General features: G+C 41.3%; 2 protein-coding genes across 2 annotated transcripts in view; one reads left to right on the top strand and one right to left on the bottom strand.

Moving 5' to 3' along the window:
• hipk3b (homeodomain interacting protein kinase 3b) overlaps nt 1–4,496 on the bottom strand; it is a 38,496-nt gene extending 34,000 nt beyond the window's left edge. The window contains exon 1 of the mRNA XM_076726849.1: nt 4,143–4,496. Coding sequence (XP_076582964.1) covers nt 4,143–4,215 — 73 coding nt within the window. The 5' untranslated portion in view covers nt 4,216–4,496. The remainder of the gene's footprint in view (nt 1–4,142) is intronic.
• Nucleotides 4,497–6,305: 1,809 nt separating this feature from the next.
• cstf3 (cleavage stimulation factor, 3' pre-RNA, subunit 3) lies at nt 6,306–17,457 on the top strand. Its single transcript, XM_076726818.1, has 20 exons — nt 6,306–6,505; nt 7,186–7,290; nt 7,467–7,562; nt 12,261–12,293; nt 13,128–13,225; nt 13,324–13,390; nt 13,479–13,513; nt 13,607–13,733; nt 13,845–13,922; nt 14,246–14,408; nt 14,648–14,757; nt 14,836–14,952; nt 15,038–15,256; nt 15,338–15,440; nt 15,629–15,698; nt 15,796–15,991; nt 16,089–16,239; nt 16,383–16,477; nt 16,585–16,645; nt 16,883–17,457. The coding sequence occupies exons 1-20, from the start codon at nt 6,479–6,481 to the stop codon at nt 17,080–17,082; spliced, it is 2,151 nt and encodes a 716-aa protein (XP_076582933.1). The 5' UTR covers nt 6,306–6,478; the 3' UTR covers nt 17,083–17,457.
• The last annotated feature ends 1,002 nt before the right edge of the window (nt 17,458–18,459 follow it).

Genomic DNA, 18,459 nt, shown 5'->3' with positions numbered 1-18,459 from the left:
AGCCCAGTTAGTTACACAAATTTGATCCAATCCTGATGAAAAATTCTGAAAAAAATGGGAATTATGATTCATTCTACTCAGAGCAGGATTTTATACCTTATTTCTCAGGGACACAATTTTTTATGCAAAAATATTTACTGTAATCCATACTGTCCTCATGCAGACAGTACAAGTTATGTGACTATCAGCAACACAGACAGCCCATATGCAACTGCATTAAACACTTAATCCATCTAGGTCCATTACCTACTTTTTAGAATACTTTTGTAAAATCTTTCTCTCTGTGTTGTAGTAAATTGTAAATTTTAAATAACGCATTGCACACCTGTAGCCAGGTGCAACATGAGCCCCAAACCATAGAGGACAAATTCAGTTGGAAGGGAGACTGCTTTCACAAAGTCTGACTCTCGCAAACTTTTTTTTTTTTTTTTTTGTAGCTTAACATGAATAACAGTGGCTGGTAGGCTTTGAGTGACATATGTCTAGCTGGTGAACAAAGCCATATCTTTGGCTATTTTAAGCAATAAGCGAGAGTCTCCACAATCATTTTAAGACTTCAACTGTGAATGTTTGAGTGGTCAGAGACAAGGATTTTCTGCAGAAGCATATGATGTGCTGTAGGATTGGGGTCTGGGAATACATTCTACTGTATATTTTCTTCCCAGTTTAAAGAATAAACTCACTTTGACTACTCACGATTTAAATTTTATCCATCCAATGTGACACAGAGCATGTTTGGTTATTTATGCAAGAATGCAATGAGGTCTTCTTGGCTACTGCTCAGTTCAGATGAGGATACCAAACGCAGACTGTTACAGTGGAAATGAAAGCCCCTACTTTAGACCCTCTCCTCTTCCTGCTGTTGCCATCCCTTGAGCGTTAAGCAGGGCTTGCTGTCTTAACTCACAGTCTCACAACCTCCCTACACACTGTGGTGCTTTGCCTCTGTCTTGTGAACATGATCTTCTATGCCCATTAGATAAAAAGGCCCTCTATTTTCTCAAGCATGTGACCACATGCTATTTCGACTGTGAACTTATGACTATCACTTAGAAGTATTCGCCTTGTTAGATTAGCTCCTGTGCACAGGCAGTGCATTTGACTGTTATGATGAAGAACTAGTGAATGCCATTCACGAGGACCACAAGAGTACCAGTGAGTCTACTCTCAATATGATTACACTTAGCACACAATATGAGCAATTGTATTTCTGAAATCACAAATTTTACCTCTACTCAATAATGGTCACGGCATTTATATGAATGCCTACACTGACCGTGTGGGCACATGATGACATCACTCCCTTATCATCATAGCACTCTTCAATATAATATAAAAGCACTGTCAGCTTCTGTACAAGTTGTAAATATAAATGAAAACTGGACACAGATTAAGAAGACAGAGGCCTTGTCATCCTCCATAATGGTCTTTCTTGGTTTCTGATCGGAAAATGTGAAAAATACTAGATGTTTTCCAGATGTCCAGTGGAAGAACTCAAAGTTCAGATGCCTGAAGAGTATGTAGTTTAAGTTTCACTAATAGACAAATGCATAAATACAGAATTTAAAAAGTAAAACCGTTTCTAAGCAATGGATAAACGTGAAAAGACTCTACACACCTGTAAATCACTGACTGTTTTGTTTTCTCTCAGAAATTAAGTCATGCATTTTGTATTCAAGTCTATCACCTCTTTCAAAAATGTATTAACAGCTATCACCAAGCTGCACATACTGAAATACTACACGCAACAACAAGCACTTACATTGATTAGCAAAACATTGATCATAGAGCCATACATACTACTACATTTCTCATTAAATCAGCAAGCTGTTTTACTTGAAACCAGATATTCTTTCCTCAGCAGTTTATGCACAAAAGCTTCTACCTTGCTATTTAAATCCAGGGCTCTGACCAGATCACTGGCTGCTTATAGGTAATTATATACTGTGTGCTGAAACAGATGTTTACTTCTTGGGATACTGGACTTTCTCCACCCATCACTTTTGTGATTCATACAAGTTACCTCACATCTTCTTGTCATGGTACTCTCCCCATAAACTCTCAATCACTCTGTTTTGTTTTTCTGCCTCAAGTCTGTGGGCACACCTCAAGATGACATCACTTGGAAACCAGTCTTTAAGTTGGCCACAATGTAATACAGATGACCGGCTGCCCCTAGTATTGCAAATCAGTGCAGCATAACATGAAATGACAACATGTTGCTAAGTTGTACTACCTCCCCATCACCATTAACAACCAATATTTCGCACTAAAAGCAATTACTACAGGAAAAAAAAACTGTTTACACATTATTTACTGGCCACCCTGTGTACGGACTTTCTTCTGGCATTACTGGTATCATTATCACCCACAACCTTCCTTTGGTGGCCTTGTTACTGATAAGCTGATGAATGTGGCACATGTACAGCAGACAGGAGTATCTCTGCCAAGTCGAATCACACAAACATAGCAGTACTGTGGAGCACTATAGTGATGGTGTTGTCTCAAAAGGTTCACAGTATTCACAGAATCTGGCTGATGGCAACTTCACTACCATACATATTTTAAGAAACAGTATGTGTAAAACTTGAATACTACCTAAAGAGCTTTTGGATATTTATAATATTAAGTAACATGGACCAAATCTGAGTAAACATTAGATGATAGTCTTTTTGGTACTATTTGTATAAAATAGTCTTCAATACAATCAAAGAAAATTAAAAGCAAAAACTGAAGTGATCTTTGGTGGAGTAACAACTGCAACTACAAAAAGGGAAGCTATGATGAATTACACTTTTTGGACCACACTAAGGAGCTATGTCTGCTGCATCAGCCAAACCAGCAAAAACAAAAAACTTCCACCCAGTATCTGCTGTACCACTGGAATTTTTCAGCTTAGCATAGAAAAGCAAAACAAAGTTTCAGGGCAACAAAAGAAGAAGTACTACTATCTTAGAGGCCAGGGAAAGTACAAAAACTACAGCATCACAGCGTGAGTCTTTAATTTCTCTTTCCAGTCTCACAATAACTGACGTTTTGGTTCCCTGCCACAGAAAAAGCTGGTGGCACAAACAGTCTTGCCTACAATCATAGAGGATACTTTCATTTTGCTGATACACAGTAAGAGATCAACTATTCACCCCATACCTCATCTTGAAGTTGAAACCACCACCAGAAGACCTGACACGTTATTGCAACCACGCTTAATATGACTACCTTGACAGTAATTACAAAGTTGGATTTTGGACCTCTTATCTTCCACTGTGTGATGATGGTGGAGAGAAAATGGCTTTTTTTATGGCTGTGTTGGTCTGAAAATGTGACCCAGGCCACTCAGTTTTCTACCCTGCAAGGTGTTAACTGGGTAACGTAACCATGCAGGATTCAGCACGCAGTTCTGATATAAACACAAGAAAAACTCATTTAAGAGTGGCCGAGGTCCTGTAAATACCGCATTATAAATGTGTTCACAGTTCAATGTTTACAGTTTTCGTAACTGCAGATTGGTAACGTTGGCAGGTGATATTACTGGCCAACTTGTACATTTTGACGTCTAACGCTATTAACTTGCTCCTGGCTATCTCATAACTATGGCTAAGCGTTAACATCATCTTACAGTGTTTTGCTCGGTGAACTGAGTCACTTCGGATGCCATCCTGTTCGCTAACACACATGAAATAACAACGTTACACTACTCACAGGTGAGGTCACTCGGTCTGTGTTGTCCATGTAGGGTATGATAACGGTAAAATAATCTCCTGACGCTAACGGTAGTTAGTTCGTAAGTCTAATGATCTAAGTAAAGCAGCAAAGAAATCAACGGGTCTCCGTTTCCACAGTGAAACAACAAACTTTGCTTTGTCTATGACACTCGTGTTCACAATTATCACCAACGTCACCGACACCGCTGTCTGGCAAGGACAATTAAAATAAGTCGCTACTAGAAAATTCATTAGCGCAAAGTGTTGACAGAGCTAGCTGCGTACGATGCTAATGTTGAAACCTTAAACAGCCAAAACCTTGCTAGCTAAGTTTGTAGCTAAGTTATGACTTGATATTAACGTTACGTCACAATTATAGTGTCGTTCCAAATGTTAAACTAAATAAATATCAACACTGACAGCCTTCACTTCGCCACTTACCTTCACATAGAGTCACTATAAGTATCATCCAGGGCTTCTCTGAACATGTTATGGACTTATAAATCCATACCATGCACAGTTCGCCTGCATTGCTGCCATCTTGTCCTAGACGACAGGAAGGGAGAGCTCGCTCTCGGTAACGACACCATCTCCCACATTTTAAACATTGAATAACTCCTGCATATGAGCGTCCAGAAACACCACGCCGAGCCCAGGTTGTAGTTACGCAGTTCAAATTCGTCGCCTTCCTCGCTGGGCAAAGTAGCCCATCTCTGAAAGGGTGTCGTTACCCCGACTAGACGCGCGGTTCAGCGGCCCTGCCAGCCTCTAACATGTCCCTTTTCTCTAGCAACTGCAAGCAAATGTTTGTGAACTGACGGCATTGGCCAGACCAGAGTAGTCAATCAACGAGCAGATAAAGTCACCAAGATTCAGGATTGAGAGAACACAGAGCAGAACAATAAAGTACAATACAACAGATTAATATTGGACAAAATATCATAATAAGAACATCCCAGTATGTTGTAAACGTTTGGTGAGAAGACATACATCGTGCATATATCTATATAACCTCAGTTTATTTATATTTGTTATTACAATTTTTGCCCGCATACATCACAGTACAGCCTACATATACTACTACTTTACACGCTGTTTAATAAACATACAGATAGTGTATATATATGATTATTAATGCACTGTCTAAAATCCTGCTCTTACCTATCAATAACCTATCACCATTGCTGTTAGAGATTTTTTCTGTATTGTATTTTATTTAGTTGGGTGACTCCATTTATCAGTTTCTAAAATGTGTTTCCGATAGGATATTTAACGATGCAGTAGAAGCACATGATGATGACAACCAATAATAATTCATTTCCTTACTTCTTTAGCCAAGTGTCAGCAACAGAGTGTTCTTAAAGCAATTAGTGGGGGAGCACAATCTCTGCTCAGACAGTCAGGAGGCACCCAGCTGACAAAGTAAGCTGTTCATAAGCCCCCACTGTCTGAGAAGACCAGCTGCAATCTAATCCACCAAAAGGCATTTGTCTTTCCCAGTCCCCACCCCAATTACAGACAACAACCCACTAGACCTGATCAGATGGAAAGCAGGTGTGAACGCCCCTTGTCTAACCTGGTGAATCATGCACAAACACAGCTGGAGTAGCAACAGGGGAAGCAAAGTAGGCCACACATGCAGGAGACCCCTATATTCCTTTATCTTATGACGGAAAGTGCACTAATATCCCAAAAAAGCACACCAATGTGACATCATCCAAACATCCTTAGATTTTCCTTTTCTTTTCTCCAACTCATTCTCAATCCCGCTCAGAGGAGTGTAAAAACATTTGCTGTTTACTTGGTGTCACGGCACTACAACTATGAGATCTTGTGACATGAGTGTTTATAGCTGAGGAAAAAAGTTCACTTGTGATCAAATGACTGCTCTGTGGTCTTTTGCTCTGGTCTGTCTCGAGTTGTTGGCCAGGAACACACAAGCGCGCGCATAGGGTGGCTATCATTTGTCTCCCCCTACTGGCCAGCAAGGTGGCCAGCATCGTGCTGTATGCAACGAGCCTTTGTTGTGTTATTACTGATTGATGTGTTTGTGATTTTAGTCGCAATAATAAAATTGTGTTGGGTCCTACATACATACATATACCTTACGAATAGGAGGTTAATGTTAATTGTATTTCTAATGGTCACTGCGAGAAGCCACCTATAGGCCAAAATGATAAACTTGGTTTGCAGTTGAGAATGAGTCACCTGAAGCGCCTACTTGTAATGCATAGACATTATGCACTGTTTTTACACAGTGCGTTTACTTATTTTTTATGTTACCGATATCTTTTGAGTACGTTTGAATAAGATGAACATAGGGCAAAGAAGTGCTGTACATAAGATAGAATAATAAAACATAGAGGACACATCCTTTATATCTTTTATATCCTTAGAAAAATCATCATATGAGGCTGATTTGTAATAAGTAACTCCAGTTGTTGTTTACCATTGCAACATGTACTATAATTTGCGCTGTCACCGTACACATTAAAAGCGTTTCAGCCGAATAAGTTTGTGGATATTGCCATTTTATTTCGAAGGATTCGTGCCGGAAGTACTATTGTTGTTGCTACTGGCGGAGCGGAACACAGCTTCCACGCCATTTTGAGATGTTGGGCAGCAACTGAAAAGCTAGGCAGTTCCTCGAGGGGAATGTGATCGACCGTATTGAAGCTATGCCGATGACTTAGTCGTTTTTAAAATTGCCATCACGTTATTATTTGAACGTTGATCCCATTGATATAACATTTCTAACCTAGGTTACTCCTCCAGCCATGTCCACCGAGGGAACAGCCGACCAGGTCAGTTAGCTAACGCTACATGCAGTTCTGTTGAGGAACAAGCTAACCCTAACTGAAACGTTAGCATAATTCGACTATTGTGTTATTCTTGGGTAATGTTAACACGTAAATTTTGCTATAATAACATTACATGCATGGCACCGTGACTTTGTTTAAGTTAGTATTAGCTAGCATTGACCATTGCGTAGGCAGTAATCATATGTAGGAGTTTGGCGTAAAGCTGCAAGTTTAGCCCGCCGTACGCCATATTGACTGTAGTATCGTCGCTGCTAGTTGACCAATTTTAACGCGCTGAGCTAACTTAGCATAACTTGTAACTTACAACTACTTTCATGTTAGACAGCGTTACTGATACTGCCCTTTACACGGTGTTGGTATGGATGCTTGTCAACGGCGCCAGCTACAAAGACCTAGCTAGTTAGTGGGAAAACGGTGTTTAATATGTAAAGTTTGATTTAGCTACTTAAGAAATAGCCGCAAGGCCGATGTTCTTTATCGATGTAACACATACTGCAGGGGCGTGGCCAAGAAGTCAATCAATCTGTTTATCAATATTTAACCCATCCATAGATAATACAGATAATAATCCTCAGTATTAGCATTATGTTGGCCCATCACTACGCCAAAAGTTTGTTCAGTATTGTAACCCTCTGTCCTTTGCCATTTGTGTTGTCTTGCAGGCTGCGGCAGAGTATATTCCGGAAAAGGTGAAGAAGGCAGAGAAGAAGTTGGAAGAAAACCCATATGACCTTGACGCGTGGAGCATTCTGATTCGAGAAGCACAGGTTTAGTGACACAGAGTTGCATTACTGGGGTTAAGTAAATTGGGGAATCGGGTGGCGGGGATAGCGGGTTAGGGGTTATGCACTGTTAAAATACAAAGCACTTCATCTTTTTTTCCTCAAGATTGCTTCTGCATATGTTAACTAGTGTGGAATGTAAATGCATTCTCCTCCTTTAGAACCAACCCATAGATAAAGCAAGGAAGACATATGAGCGACTTGTCACACAGTTCCCAAGTTCTGGCCGATTCTGGAAACTGTTCATTGAAGCTGAGGTTAATACTTTTTCTTTTCTTTAGTGTGCATGGCTGGGAGTTTTTCTAACATGATCAACAACGTGATTTTCACACAAACAAAATGTCTTCAATGTTTAAAGTCACAATTCTTGTTCTGAATCACCGGGCCTGATTACTTTCTTTATGTTTAGCATCACAAGAGTAAGGAGTAAAGACATTTTGACTGTGTAGAGCATCAACCTGCCTAAGAATATCCTGCACAATGAAGGACCTGCATTGAACGTAGATGTGGAATGATGTAATACACTTTTAGTTTATCAGGCTCTAGCTGGACTCATGAAGAATTGTGCCTTTAAACACAAAGGGGGAATTAGCTCTAACCATTTCTTTTTCAGAAAATTCTTATGTTCCCAGGATTTAAAAAAAAAAAGAAAAAAAAAACATATTCTCTGCGTCGTATTTAAATGGGGTAAAGTGCATTTGTTGCATGTTTGGTCTGCAACAGTATTAAAACTATTTTAATGGTATTGGAGTGCATTAGCCTTTTATTCACTTGTCGTGTCAATTTATTGCCTCCTGTGTCATTTCTTTCGGGTAATTTTATAAACAAATATCTTGATTGTGTGGCCCATTCTTTCCCTGAGACATTTCTCCCCAACTCCTCTAGATTACATGACCAGTGACCCATTTACCTTGTTGCCATCAACAGGCTTTGCTGTTACGCAGTCAGCTACTGATACGCTGGTTCATTTTCCCTTGCACATAGCCATTTTTTGCTAACCTGGTGAAGTGCATTTTCTGATGCCCTCCACTTCTGCAGACCACTACTGCAACTGACGTTAAACACACTGCTTGCACAAACTTGCACAGCATTCTCAAGCATCATAACTTAGTTCAAAGTCCATTGTGTAGTTCTGGTAAATGATTACCTCACTGCTGTGAACTGAATGTTGCTGTATGTTGAGGTTGTAGTGGTTGTGGTTTGTTGTTGTGGAGTAGCTCCCCTGAGTGAAGCTACGCCTGCTGCCTCCCATTCCCTGTACCTTCACCCCAGCCTTCACCCACTTGGATTACCCATTGCAAGGAAGGGCCTGGAGTGATATTGCATAAAGTCGACATATATACTCTATATATATATGTTATGAACTGGGGAAAAGAACACATTGCTGCCTTTTCCAAATGGACTAGGCTTCCCAGGAACCGTCCTTAAATAATTTAGTTAGGCCTACAGATGGCACTAACTGTACTCGTGCCAGCAAAGCATTAGTGTCAGCCTCCACACTACTAACATATTACCCCTTCTAACAGAGATTACAGCCAGCAGCAACATTAAAAAAAGGCAGAGCAGAATGGTGACTACAGCTAGCAGGAATGTTTGATTTGTGGATCTAAAAGCAGGAGATCACACACAGGAAACTGAAGTAAATTTAAAAATTCCAGCATCACCAAAGCTTTATTTGAGCAGCATGCAAGTACATTTATAGGTGGCACACAGTTAATGTAAGCAACTGTTTGAAAGGAACTAATGATTAAACTACTTAATATCCCCTGACGGACAAATCATGTTTTGAAATGAAACCTTTCATACAGGTGCAGGTTTGGACTGTGGTTGTTAGGTGGGTAATTAATGTATCTAGGAGTATGAGGACAGTTTAACTGATGAATGCATCTATAGCAGACAGATCAAGATGTAACAGTATGCGAAATCAGTGTTAATATTGGCAACTAAGTTAAGAAAATGCAATAATTAAGCTTTTGTTTAGTAGTGAAGTGGCTAGGTTAGTTTATTTAAGTCTGATGGAGAAGTTCTAGTCTTCTGTGTTTTTTGTTTTCAGGTTCGTACCAAGTAGACATGCTCAGAATACACTTGAAGCCGAGCTCATTAAACTGAGAGTAGGCCAATCCCAAACAGTGCAGTTGTCATCAAAGTGATATCTTCAGCCATTTCCCCCCCTTTTAAACTCAAAACCACAATTCAGCCCAAAACAACCTAAGATACCAGTTTGGCATACTACCATGTAGCTTTCTGTTTAGTGAAATGAGACTAGATATTTGAATTGGCATGACATTTTATTTATTAATTAAAACAGACAGAGAGATTCTAAAATTACAATTTTTAGTCCAGGGCACGTGTTGGCAGTGTATGTCAGTAGCTCACAGCTCCGTTGTAACTCATAGAATAAAGACACCTACCTTGTTTGGTAAGTATGTGAATGAGCTGTTATTTTCCCTCCTTTGTTACACGTGAAAATTTACTGACCCAACTTGAAACTTTCATGGCTGTACAAACCCACTTTTGTCAAATTCTCAATAGAATACAAATTCTCATTAAAAGACAGTGTATCCTTGTGCTTGTGTGTCTGGTTCCCTGTGAGTTTATGTAGACCTCATTTTTAATAGTTGCACAGTAGGCAAATCATACAAAGTCAGCTTGATTACAAAGCTCTGTTGAGAGACTCCAGCTCCATCAGGATTAGGGCACACGTTGCATTAGGTGAAAAGTCCACAGAGTATGAGAAAATACACCCTTGAGCGAAGGTTGCCAGCCCATGTTGTCTGACACAATGCTGGGCTTTATTGTTGAATTGTATTTTTTGACCTGATAACATGATATTTAAAAACCTGCAGTAACTTGCAGTGTGTGAGAAGTGCTTATTGAGGCCGGCTTGTCTGTCAGTCTTTGAGGCTATTTCAGGATACTTTTTGTCATTTTTAAAAAAAAAAATCACCATGAGTAGCATCCTCCATGACAGAGAAAGAGGTATTTCTCTTGAGGGAGAAGCCAGCAAGAGCAAAACAAAATCTGCAGAACTCAAATCAGCCTCAAGGTTCATTTCCTCTTCAGTGTGTTACATTAGATTGAACAAATATAAGTACAGTTATAGTACGGTTGTCTCCAAGTTTAGGTTTTATGTAGTATTTTCTGTAGACTTCCCTTTCTCATATTAAAGTAGATGGATGGTGTGTTTGAGGTGTGTTGTGGATGTTTTTTCTGGCAGTGATCTTTAGTGGAGTTTTTTGAGGCTGTTATGTAAGCAGCTACTTCAGGACACCACCGTAAAGCAGCCTGTAGAGGTGCAGTCCAGCTGCCCTCCAGGGGGACCATTTAGGATCTCAGCAGCAGATTCTACCATGGTTGCAGGCTGACTGATTGGCATAATGTAGCTGATCTGTTTCAGCGGTAGGACATGAAAACACGTCTTGGATTTGCATCAGTTGTAGTAAAGAGTCAGATTTGGCTGGTTCTGGGAGACGACATAAGTTTACAGCTTCACTGTTGTAACAATTGTTTTAAACCCTGAAAAGCTCAAAACAATATATTCCAGATTGTGTATCTGTGACATTGCATTATATGTTGAGTGTGATTTAAGTGACCTGTTGGCTAAAAATAAACCTTTTCATCAGGAGATGCATCTTTGAACACTACACCTCTTGTCTCTTTTACCACGAGAGATTCACTGTTGCTTGGTCTCTCTTTTGTAATGAAGGTGAAAAGCTTAGTGTGTCAGATGTGCTGTTTCAGTGCCTGGAATGAGCGAGTAATGTAGGTCAGTCTTTTTTGGGAAGGCGCCCTAAAGGCACTCTAAACTGCAGTTGGCCTTTATTGCACAATTTTACAAAGAGCCAGCTTAAAGAAATTATTTTCCTAGAAAATGTGCTTTTGTAAGGGTCCGGTGGTGGTCCAGTCTTAAATTTGAATGCTTTTCTGCCTTTTATGAGAGATTCATTTGGCCAGTTCTCTGACATTTTGCATCATTAATTGTACAAATCGCTCAGACTTTTCTTCTTGAATTGTTAAAAGTCATATCTTCCATCATATGTCGTGTACCATTTGTACATTCCAGTGCAGATAAATATGTGTTTTTTGGGCCTTACGTTGAGGGGTGAGGGGACACAAAGGGGGATCAAAACCAGGGACGTAGCGATTGTTGTTAATGGAATAGGTCTCCGCTAACAGACTGCATATACTTGTCTGTCTAAATCCAGCCTCAGCAGGGCACCAAACAAACCTGAGTGCGTGGACTTCACTCAGTCAGGTCGAGAGAATATTAATGTTTGAATTCTGTGAACCTCATTGTGCAGACATGCCTTTAAACCTAAACCTGCGCTCTCGCTAATTTAACATTTTCACTAACATTTTATTTATGGAGCCCCACTCCTCTTACTTACTTCTAGGCTAGTTTCGTTCTGTTTTTTTATTAATGTAAACACAGTGGGATAGGATCAGTCTACCCACACAGGCCTGAGGTGCTAATACCACAGAAACAACAGCCTGCCCTGTCTGTACTGGATGGAGCTGTGAGACTTGTTTCAACAGTCGGCGTCATGAAATTCATTATGAAATGTTTGATAAGGGAACACACTCACCCTAAGGCCGTGGCACACTCTGTGTCTCAGATTCAGAGCACCTTTTCAGTATCTGAAACTTAATATTTAAAAGCTGCATTCAGAAGATTTTTGATTATCTTTTCTGTACATTTTTTTTTTTTTTTTCTGGTAACTGGAGTTTTGTGGGTTATGTGGCGCAATCTACAAAGAAAATAAACCCCTTTTTAAAAGTAGTTTGTCATTCTTGTGTGAATTTCACTTTGTTGATCTTTAATGATGTTTTTTTTTAATGATGTTGATCAGTGTTTGTGTGTGAGTGGTCACATTTGCATGAATGCATGTTTCCTGAAAGCCATTACAGTCGAGGAGACGTTTGAATTAATATTGCATCTACACTCTTATTTGCAGATCAAGGCTAAAAACTATGACAAAGTAGAAAAGGTAAGTGTCCATCACACACATGAAAGCTGCCCAATGTGTCTTTCTGGTATGTGGGAAGGGTCTTCTGACACTTGTTTTTGTGATTTTCACCAGAATATGGTCTGTTATAGTGTAAAATCGTTTCTATTGCATTAGAAGGCATCTAAATCACACATTTGAGAGATAATTTTGCTTGAAAATGTTTATTTTTTTAAAATGAATGGTGCCTCTTTGAGTTGTGAGTTGATTTTCCTGCACACTGGCTCACTACTGTACCTGGTTTGCTCTGCCACTGCTTTGTTTCATTTCTTTGTTGGTAACATTTTTATATATAACCCTGATTTTAATCTAAATGTAATGAATTCAGTCTTCTCCTCCAGATTGCACTGTCAATTTCTTCATTGGTTTGGAACTGATGTGTTGTCTGTCACTTGTTTTCCTCGTTTAATAAACGATGTGAGCGCATCCTGTTCAGTTATTTGCCTGAATGTCAGATTGACACATCAAGACATGCGTATCCCTCAAAGTCACTCTGGTGTTTTCCTCTGAGTCTGGAGGAGCTCACTGAAATGTAGGCCACATCTGAGGTCTGTCTAATGAAGCCGGTTTACTGCTGGAACTCCCCCAAATCTGGCATATGGCCTGAAGTAAAAACCGCTTTTCTGGGTTTCCCTGAGTGCGTTGGTAATCCTCCTACATAGGAAATCCCACTCTGGATCAGCACGTTAGTTTCAGCATGGGCTTATAAAACCGACCCAATGAAACACTGAAGATGGATGTTTGTGTTGTGGAATCTAAACAGGATGTGTCAACTGCGTGTTTGTTCCAGTTATGTCACCGTCTGTGTTCTTGTAGTTGTTTCAGAGATGCCTAATGAAAGTCTTGCACATCGACCTGTGGAAATGCTACCTCTCATATGTCCGAGAGACCAAAGGGAAGCTGCCCAGCTACAAGTGAGAGAACATGCTGCGTCGTGGTGTGAAGCAGGCCGACATACTGCTTTACTGTCAAATACACATTTTACTTCATACGTGTATGCTCTCGCCCTCAGGGAGAAGATGGCCCAGGCGTATGACTTTGCCCTGGATAAAATCGGCATGGAGATTATGTCCTACCAGGTACACATAACTGATGTGTGTATTTTTACCTGTGTGTATGAAGTTAACTACTGTCATCTAACAGCTACTCTCCTCTCTCCTCTCCCAGATTTGGGTGGACTACATCAACTTCCTCAAAGGAGTGTAAGTGGGTTTTTTTTTCTCCTGCAGTACTGTGAGACTCGAACTGCATCAGCCAACTTTTAATGCTGACATTTATATTTTGTGTTCCACTAGTGAGGCTGTGGGCTCATATGCAGAAAACCAACGGATCACTGCAGTACGGAGGGTGTACCAGAGAGGCTGTGTGAACCCCATGATCAACATTGAGCAGCTCTGGAGAGATTACAGCAAATATGAGGAGGCGAGTGACCCACACAGACCCCTGGCCTTCAAATGTCTTCTCACATGCTCTATGTTTGCACATACAGAGTTTTAACTGGTAAAAGACTGACTTTGTTCATTTCACAAACAGGGGATCAACGTGCACTTGGCCAAAAAGATGATTGAGGACCGAAGTAGAGACTACATGAATGCCAGGAGAGTGGCAAAGGTGAGAGAAGTGTCACAAATATGCACTGCTCTGAATGCTTGTGCTGTACGACACCGACTCGTTCAAACCATCATTAAAAACAGAAAATAATCATTTACAAATGAGCTGAACTTTCCCGGTCTTTAGTCACTTCTGTCCCAACTTGTTTGAATCATGTTGCTGCATCAAACATTTATTTACAAAAATCAGTGGAGTTGATGAAGTCAAACATTAAATGTATTGTCTTTATTTTACACAGCGTCCCAACCTTTTTGAAACCAGGGTTGTATATTGAAAAGTCAGGCTGTCTTTGTGAACTAATCCGGATTGTTGCATGCTTTCAGGAGTATGAGACTGTGATGAAGGGGCTGGACAGGAACGCACCCTCAGTTCCGCCCCAGAACTCCCCTCAGGAAGCCCAGCAGGTGGAAATGTGGAAGAAATACATCCAGTGGGAAAAAAGCAACCCATTGCGCACAGAAGACCAGACCCTCATCACAAAGAGAGGTGACTATGTGTTACAGTCTGTAAATCCTCTGATTCCAGTAATCATGCTGGTTTTCCATTTTAATCATTTTTTGAACACCAATCAGTGGAGATACATAACGCTTGAAGATTTTTCTCCTTTAGAGCAGCAGCCACTAGAGGGCGCAGATTGGTGCTTTCCTGCTCGCTCACGGTTTGGCTGCAAGGATTCTGTATGTTATGAGTTGTAGTCAGCTGCGTCTCTGTGTCCTGTGTCACAGTGATGTTTGCCTATGAGCAGTGCCTGCTGGTGCTGGGCCACCATCCCGACATATGGTACGAGGCAGCACAGTACCTGGAGCAGTCCAGCAAACTGCTGGCAGAGAAAGGGGTAAGAGATGAAACCTCTCACACTCTGAAACTCAACTTCAGCTCAAACCCGTCCTCTAACTTTCTTTTTTCCTCTCAGGATATGAATAACTCCAAGCTGTTCAGTGACGAGGCAGCTAACATCTATGAACGTGCCATTGGGACTCTTCTGAAGAAGAACATGCTTCTGTACTTTTCATTTGCTGACTATGAGGAAGTGAGTGTCCAGCAGCTGACTCAGCGCGAATCTCAGTCCACACGGTGAGAGGCTCATCAGCGCATATCGTTTGCTTTCCTCACAGAGTCGCATGAAGTACGAAAAGGTCCACAGCATCTATAATAAGCTGCTGGCCATTGAGGACATTGACCCCACACTGGTCTACATTCAGTACATGAAGTTTGCCAGGAGGGCAGAGGGGATCAAATCAGGCCGCACCATCTTCAAAAAGGCCAGAGAGGATCTTCGCACGCGTCACCATGTGTACGTGACAGCGGCACTGATGGAGTACTACTGCAGCAAGGTAAGAACACGCCATCACAGGTTTCATATGCGTACGGTGTCCAATCCTTTTCTTCTCAACTCGTTTCGTCCTCCCACACAGGATAAATCTGTGGCCTTCAAGATTTTTGAGCTTGGTTTGAAGAAGTATGGCGACATTCCAGAGTACATACTGGCATACATCGATTACCTCTCACACCTTAACGGTAGGTTCTGTCTAATCAAACGCAGAGCTAAGGCACAGGATGCAGGAAGTCTGGTCTTGAAGTAGTGACGTCCTGCTATCAGCTGTGAGAAAATGAAAGATTTCTCATCTGTTATTGTCACAGCGATGAAAAATAGATGTGTGACCCTGTTTTTCCTTCCTCTGCCACCCCGCTCTCTCTCTCTCCAGAGGATAACAACACAAGGGTTTTGTTTGAACGTGTCCTCACCTCAGGAAGCCTGTCACCGGAAAAGTCAGGGTAATGTCCAGTATGGATTTAAGTTGCATGCATGCAAGTGATGTAATTATCCACGTCTCTGACCTGACGATGTTTGTTGGCGTTTGCTTTTCTCCAGCGAGATCTGGGCTCGGTTCCTGGCGTTTGAGAGCAACATAGGAGACCTGGCCAGTATTCTGAAGGTGGAGCGCAGGCGATTCACTGCTTTCAAGGACGAGTACGAGGGCAAAGAAACAGCTTTGCTAGTAGATAGATACAAGTTCATGGACCTTTATCCCTGCTCTGCCAGTGAGCTCAAGGCCCTTGGATACAAGGTGTGTATTTTCTCCTGAGCGATCTCTTTCTTTGAACAGATCAGGCTCTTCTGTCAACGTACTGTGTATTTAAACAGTTTCGACTGTGTGTTTGCAGGATGTGTCTCGTGCCAAACTGGCAGCACTGCTCCCAGAGACTGTGGTGGCGCCCTCTGCGCCCACACTTAAGGATGAAGCCGACCGTAAACCCGAGTACCCCAAACCTGACACTAATCAGATGATCCCCTTCCAGCCGCGGCACCTCGCCCGTATGTATTCCGTAACTGCCCACGGTCTTGAAATCCTGTGTCAGAGCGTTAGTCTTTACGTGCATGTTGCCGTCTCTTCTGCATGTACTCAATGCATTAAAGGATCCATCGTTGATGGTAGCCTCCTGTGTTCCTCCCCACAGCTCCAGGTTTACACCCAGTCCCTGGTGGAGTTTTCCCAGTCCCCCCAGCTGCTGTTGTCCTAATGAAGCTGCTCCCTCCGCCCACTTGCTTCACTGTGAGTCGCAGCAGCTTAATACCATCAAGCTCAAATTCAATGAAAAAAAAAAATGCTGTTTTCTTCCCACTAGAATGCAAAGAGTCTGTGGTTGTTTCTCACTGCAGGGTCCCTTTGTTCAAGTGGATGAGCTCATGGAAAGTTTCAGGAGATGCACACTTCCTGAGAGTAAGTTGCTTTTGTCAGCACTTGAATCCAGACCGCTTCTATTTGTAGCCACGCGAGCAACGTGGCTCATGTAATGGAAATGTCACTCAGACATTTGGTCAAACGAACACTTTGGTCCAGAGGGAAATATTTTGACAGCTGCCGGATGAATTCCCATAAAAAATGTGTTACCGTCTATCAAAATGTCCTTCTGCCCCCCCGGTTGTCATGTCACTGACGTGTTTTACGTCTCCACAGCTGTTGATGCTGCTGTAGAGCTGATCACTGGTAGACAGCCCGATGCAGGAGGGGAGGGCAATGGATCCATGGAGAACCACGCTGTTGCCAAGTCACTGAAGAGGCCTAACGCAGACTCCGACGAGGAGGACGACAAAGGAGCCGTGGCTCCGCCCATACACGACATCTACCGCGCACGCCAACAGAAGAGGATCCGATAAGCTCAGACTGAACCCGAGAATGTAATCTTAACAGGTGGTCCTACGGAGTAAACATACATGTCCTCATTTTGAGTGTGTCAGATTATACACGCGTACACATACACACTCACACAGACGTACACACAGTATGCACACCTGAGTGTTCTTGTGGCTTTTTCTTTGTTAACAGTTTTTATTTTTAAAGACTGACCATTATACTGTACAAAATTTTTAATTCAAGCGTTGATTTTGGCATACAGCTCAGTTTTGGCCTTGTGATGTTCCAGTGATGGCAAGTGAATTTTTTTGTTTTGGTTTTTTTTTTTCTTCTTTTTTTTTTAGATAACTGGAGGAAAACACAGTTACTTTCAATAAAAGTGTAAAACAATTCAACCAAATCTGACGTTTTTATTGACTTAACTGATGATTTTTAGCTGTTTTCAGAACTGATGGATTTATTAAGACTGCTCTCTTAGTACATACCCCATCATTACCACTAGGGGGCAGTACCTGACATGTAGTTGATCTGAAAGGTTCAATCAACCGCTGTTCAAATAATCGGATTCCCTCTATGGTTGACAGCAGGATATGACAGGCTTCAATTCGCTTCTGTTTGCATTTGAACAATGCAGACTTAAAGACTGAACACGCAAATTAAACATGTTAACAGTTGCTGTAAGACAGGGATAAAGGGATAATGATAAATGCCATTTACACAGTGAACATTTCTCAATGCCAGCCAGCTGCTTATTTTCACGTTGCCTGATCACATCATTGTTTGTCTGCCCGGCGCAGCCTTTGTTCTGGTTACGTGGCAGCCTGTCTGTGCTCTGATCCTATTCACAGGTGGCATAATACAGTTCATGCAGAACACCGCTCGACTGCAACATAGTAGAGTCTGATTTCTGCTTCGCACATATGGAAAATTCTTAGAAACTAAAACTTGACTGTACTGAAGAAAAAAAATAATGTCTTTGTATTTAATAGCTTCTGAATCAGAACATCAGAGGATAATTTGTTTCCCTGAAAGTGTTATTGTAGAGCTCCCCAACACGAGTGCCTATCAAGCAAAGAAATTGCCTGCTGGCTATTTCTCCTTCTGAATTTCTAGTCACTGATTACATCACGAGAACAGTCAGAGCATATTAACTGCAACAACACCAACATCATCTGCATTTTAAGCAGGATTTAGATTGAAGCGTGTGAGTTTTGCCTGGAAATGTTCAACAGTGAGAATATGAGAAGGAGAACGGGCCTTTCATAAAAACTGAACTAAGCATTACAATCTGCTTTTTTATTTTATACTAAGATAGTGTGTGAAAAACAATGTCACGTTAGATAGTCGACTAGCACAAAACAGCCTTAGATTTCACAATGTTGCCACTCTCCATTAGAAAA

The sequence above is a fragment of the Chaetodon auriga genome, chromosome 1 (genome assembly GCF_051107435.1).
Source record: "Chaetodon auriga isolate fChaAug3 chromosome 1, fChaAug3.hap1, whole genome shotgun sequence".
Lineage (NCBI taxonomy): Eukaryota > Metazoa > Chordata > Actinopteri > Chaetodontiformes > Chaetodontidae > Chaetodon > Chaetodon auriga.
This window is presented reverse-complemented; position numbering and strand designations above follow the sequence as displayed.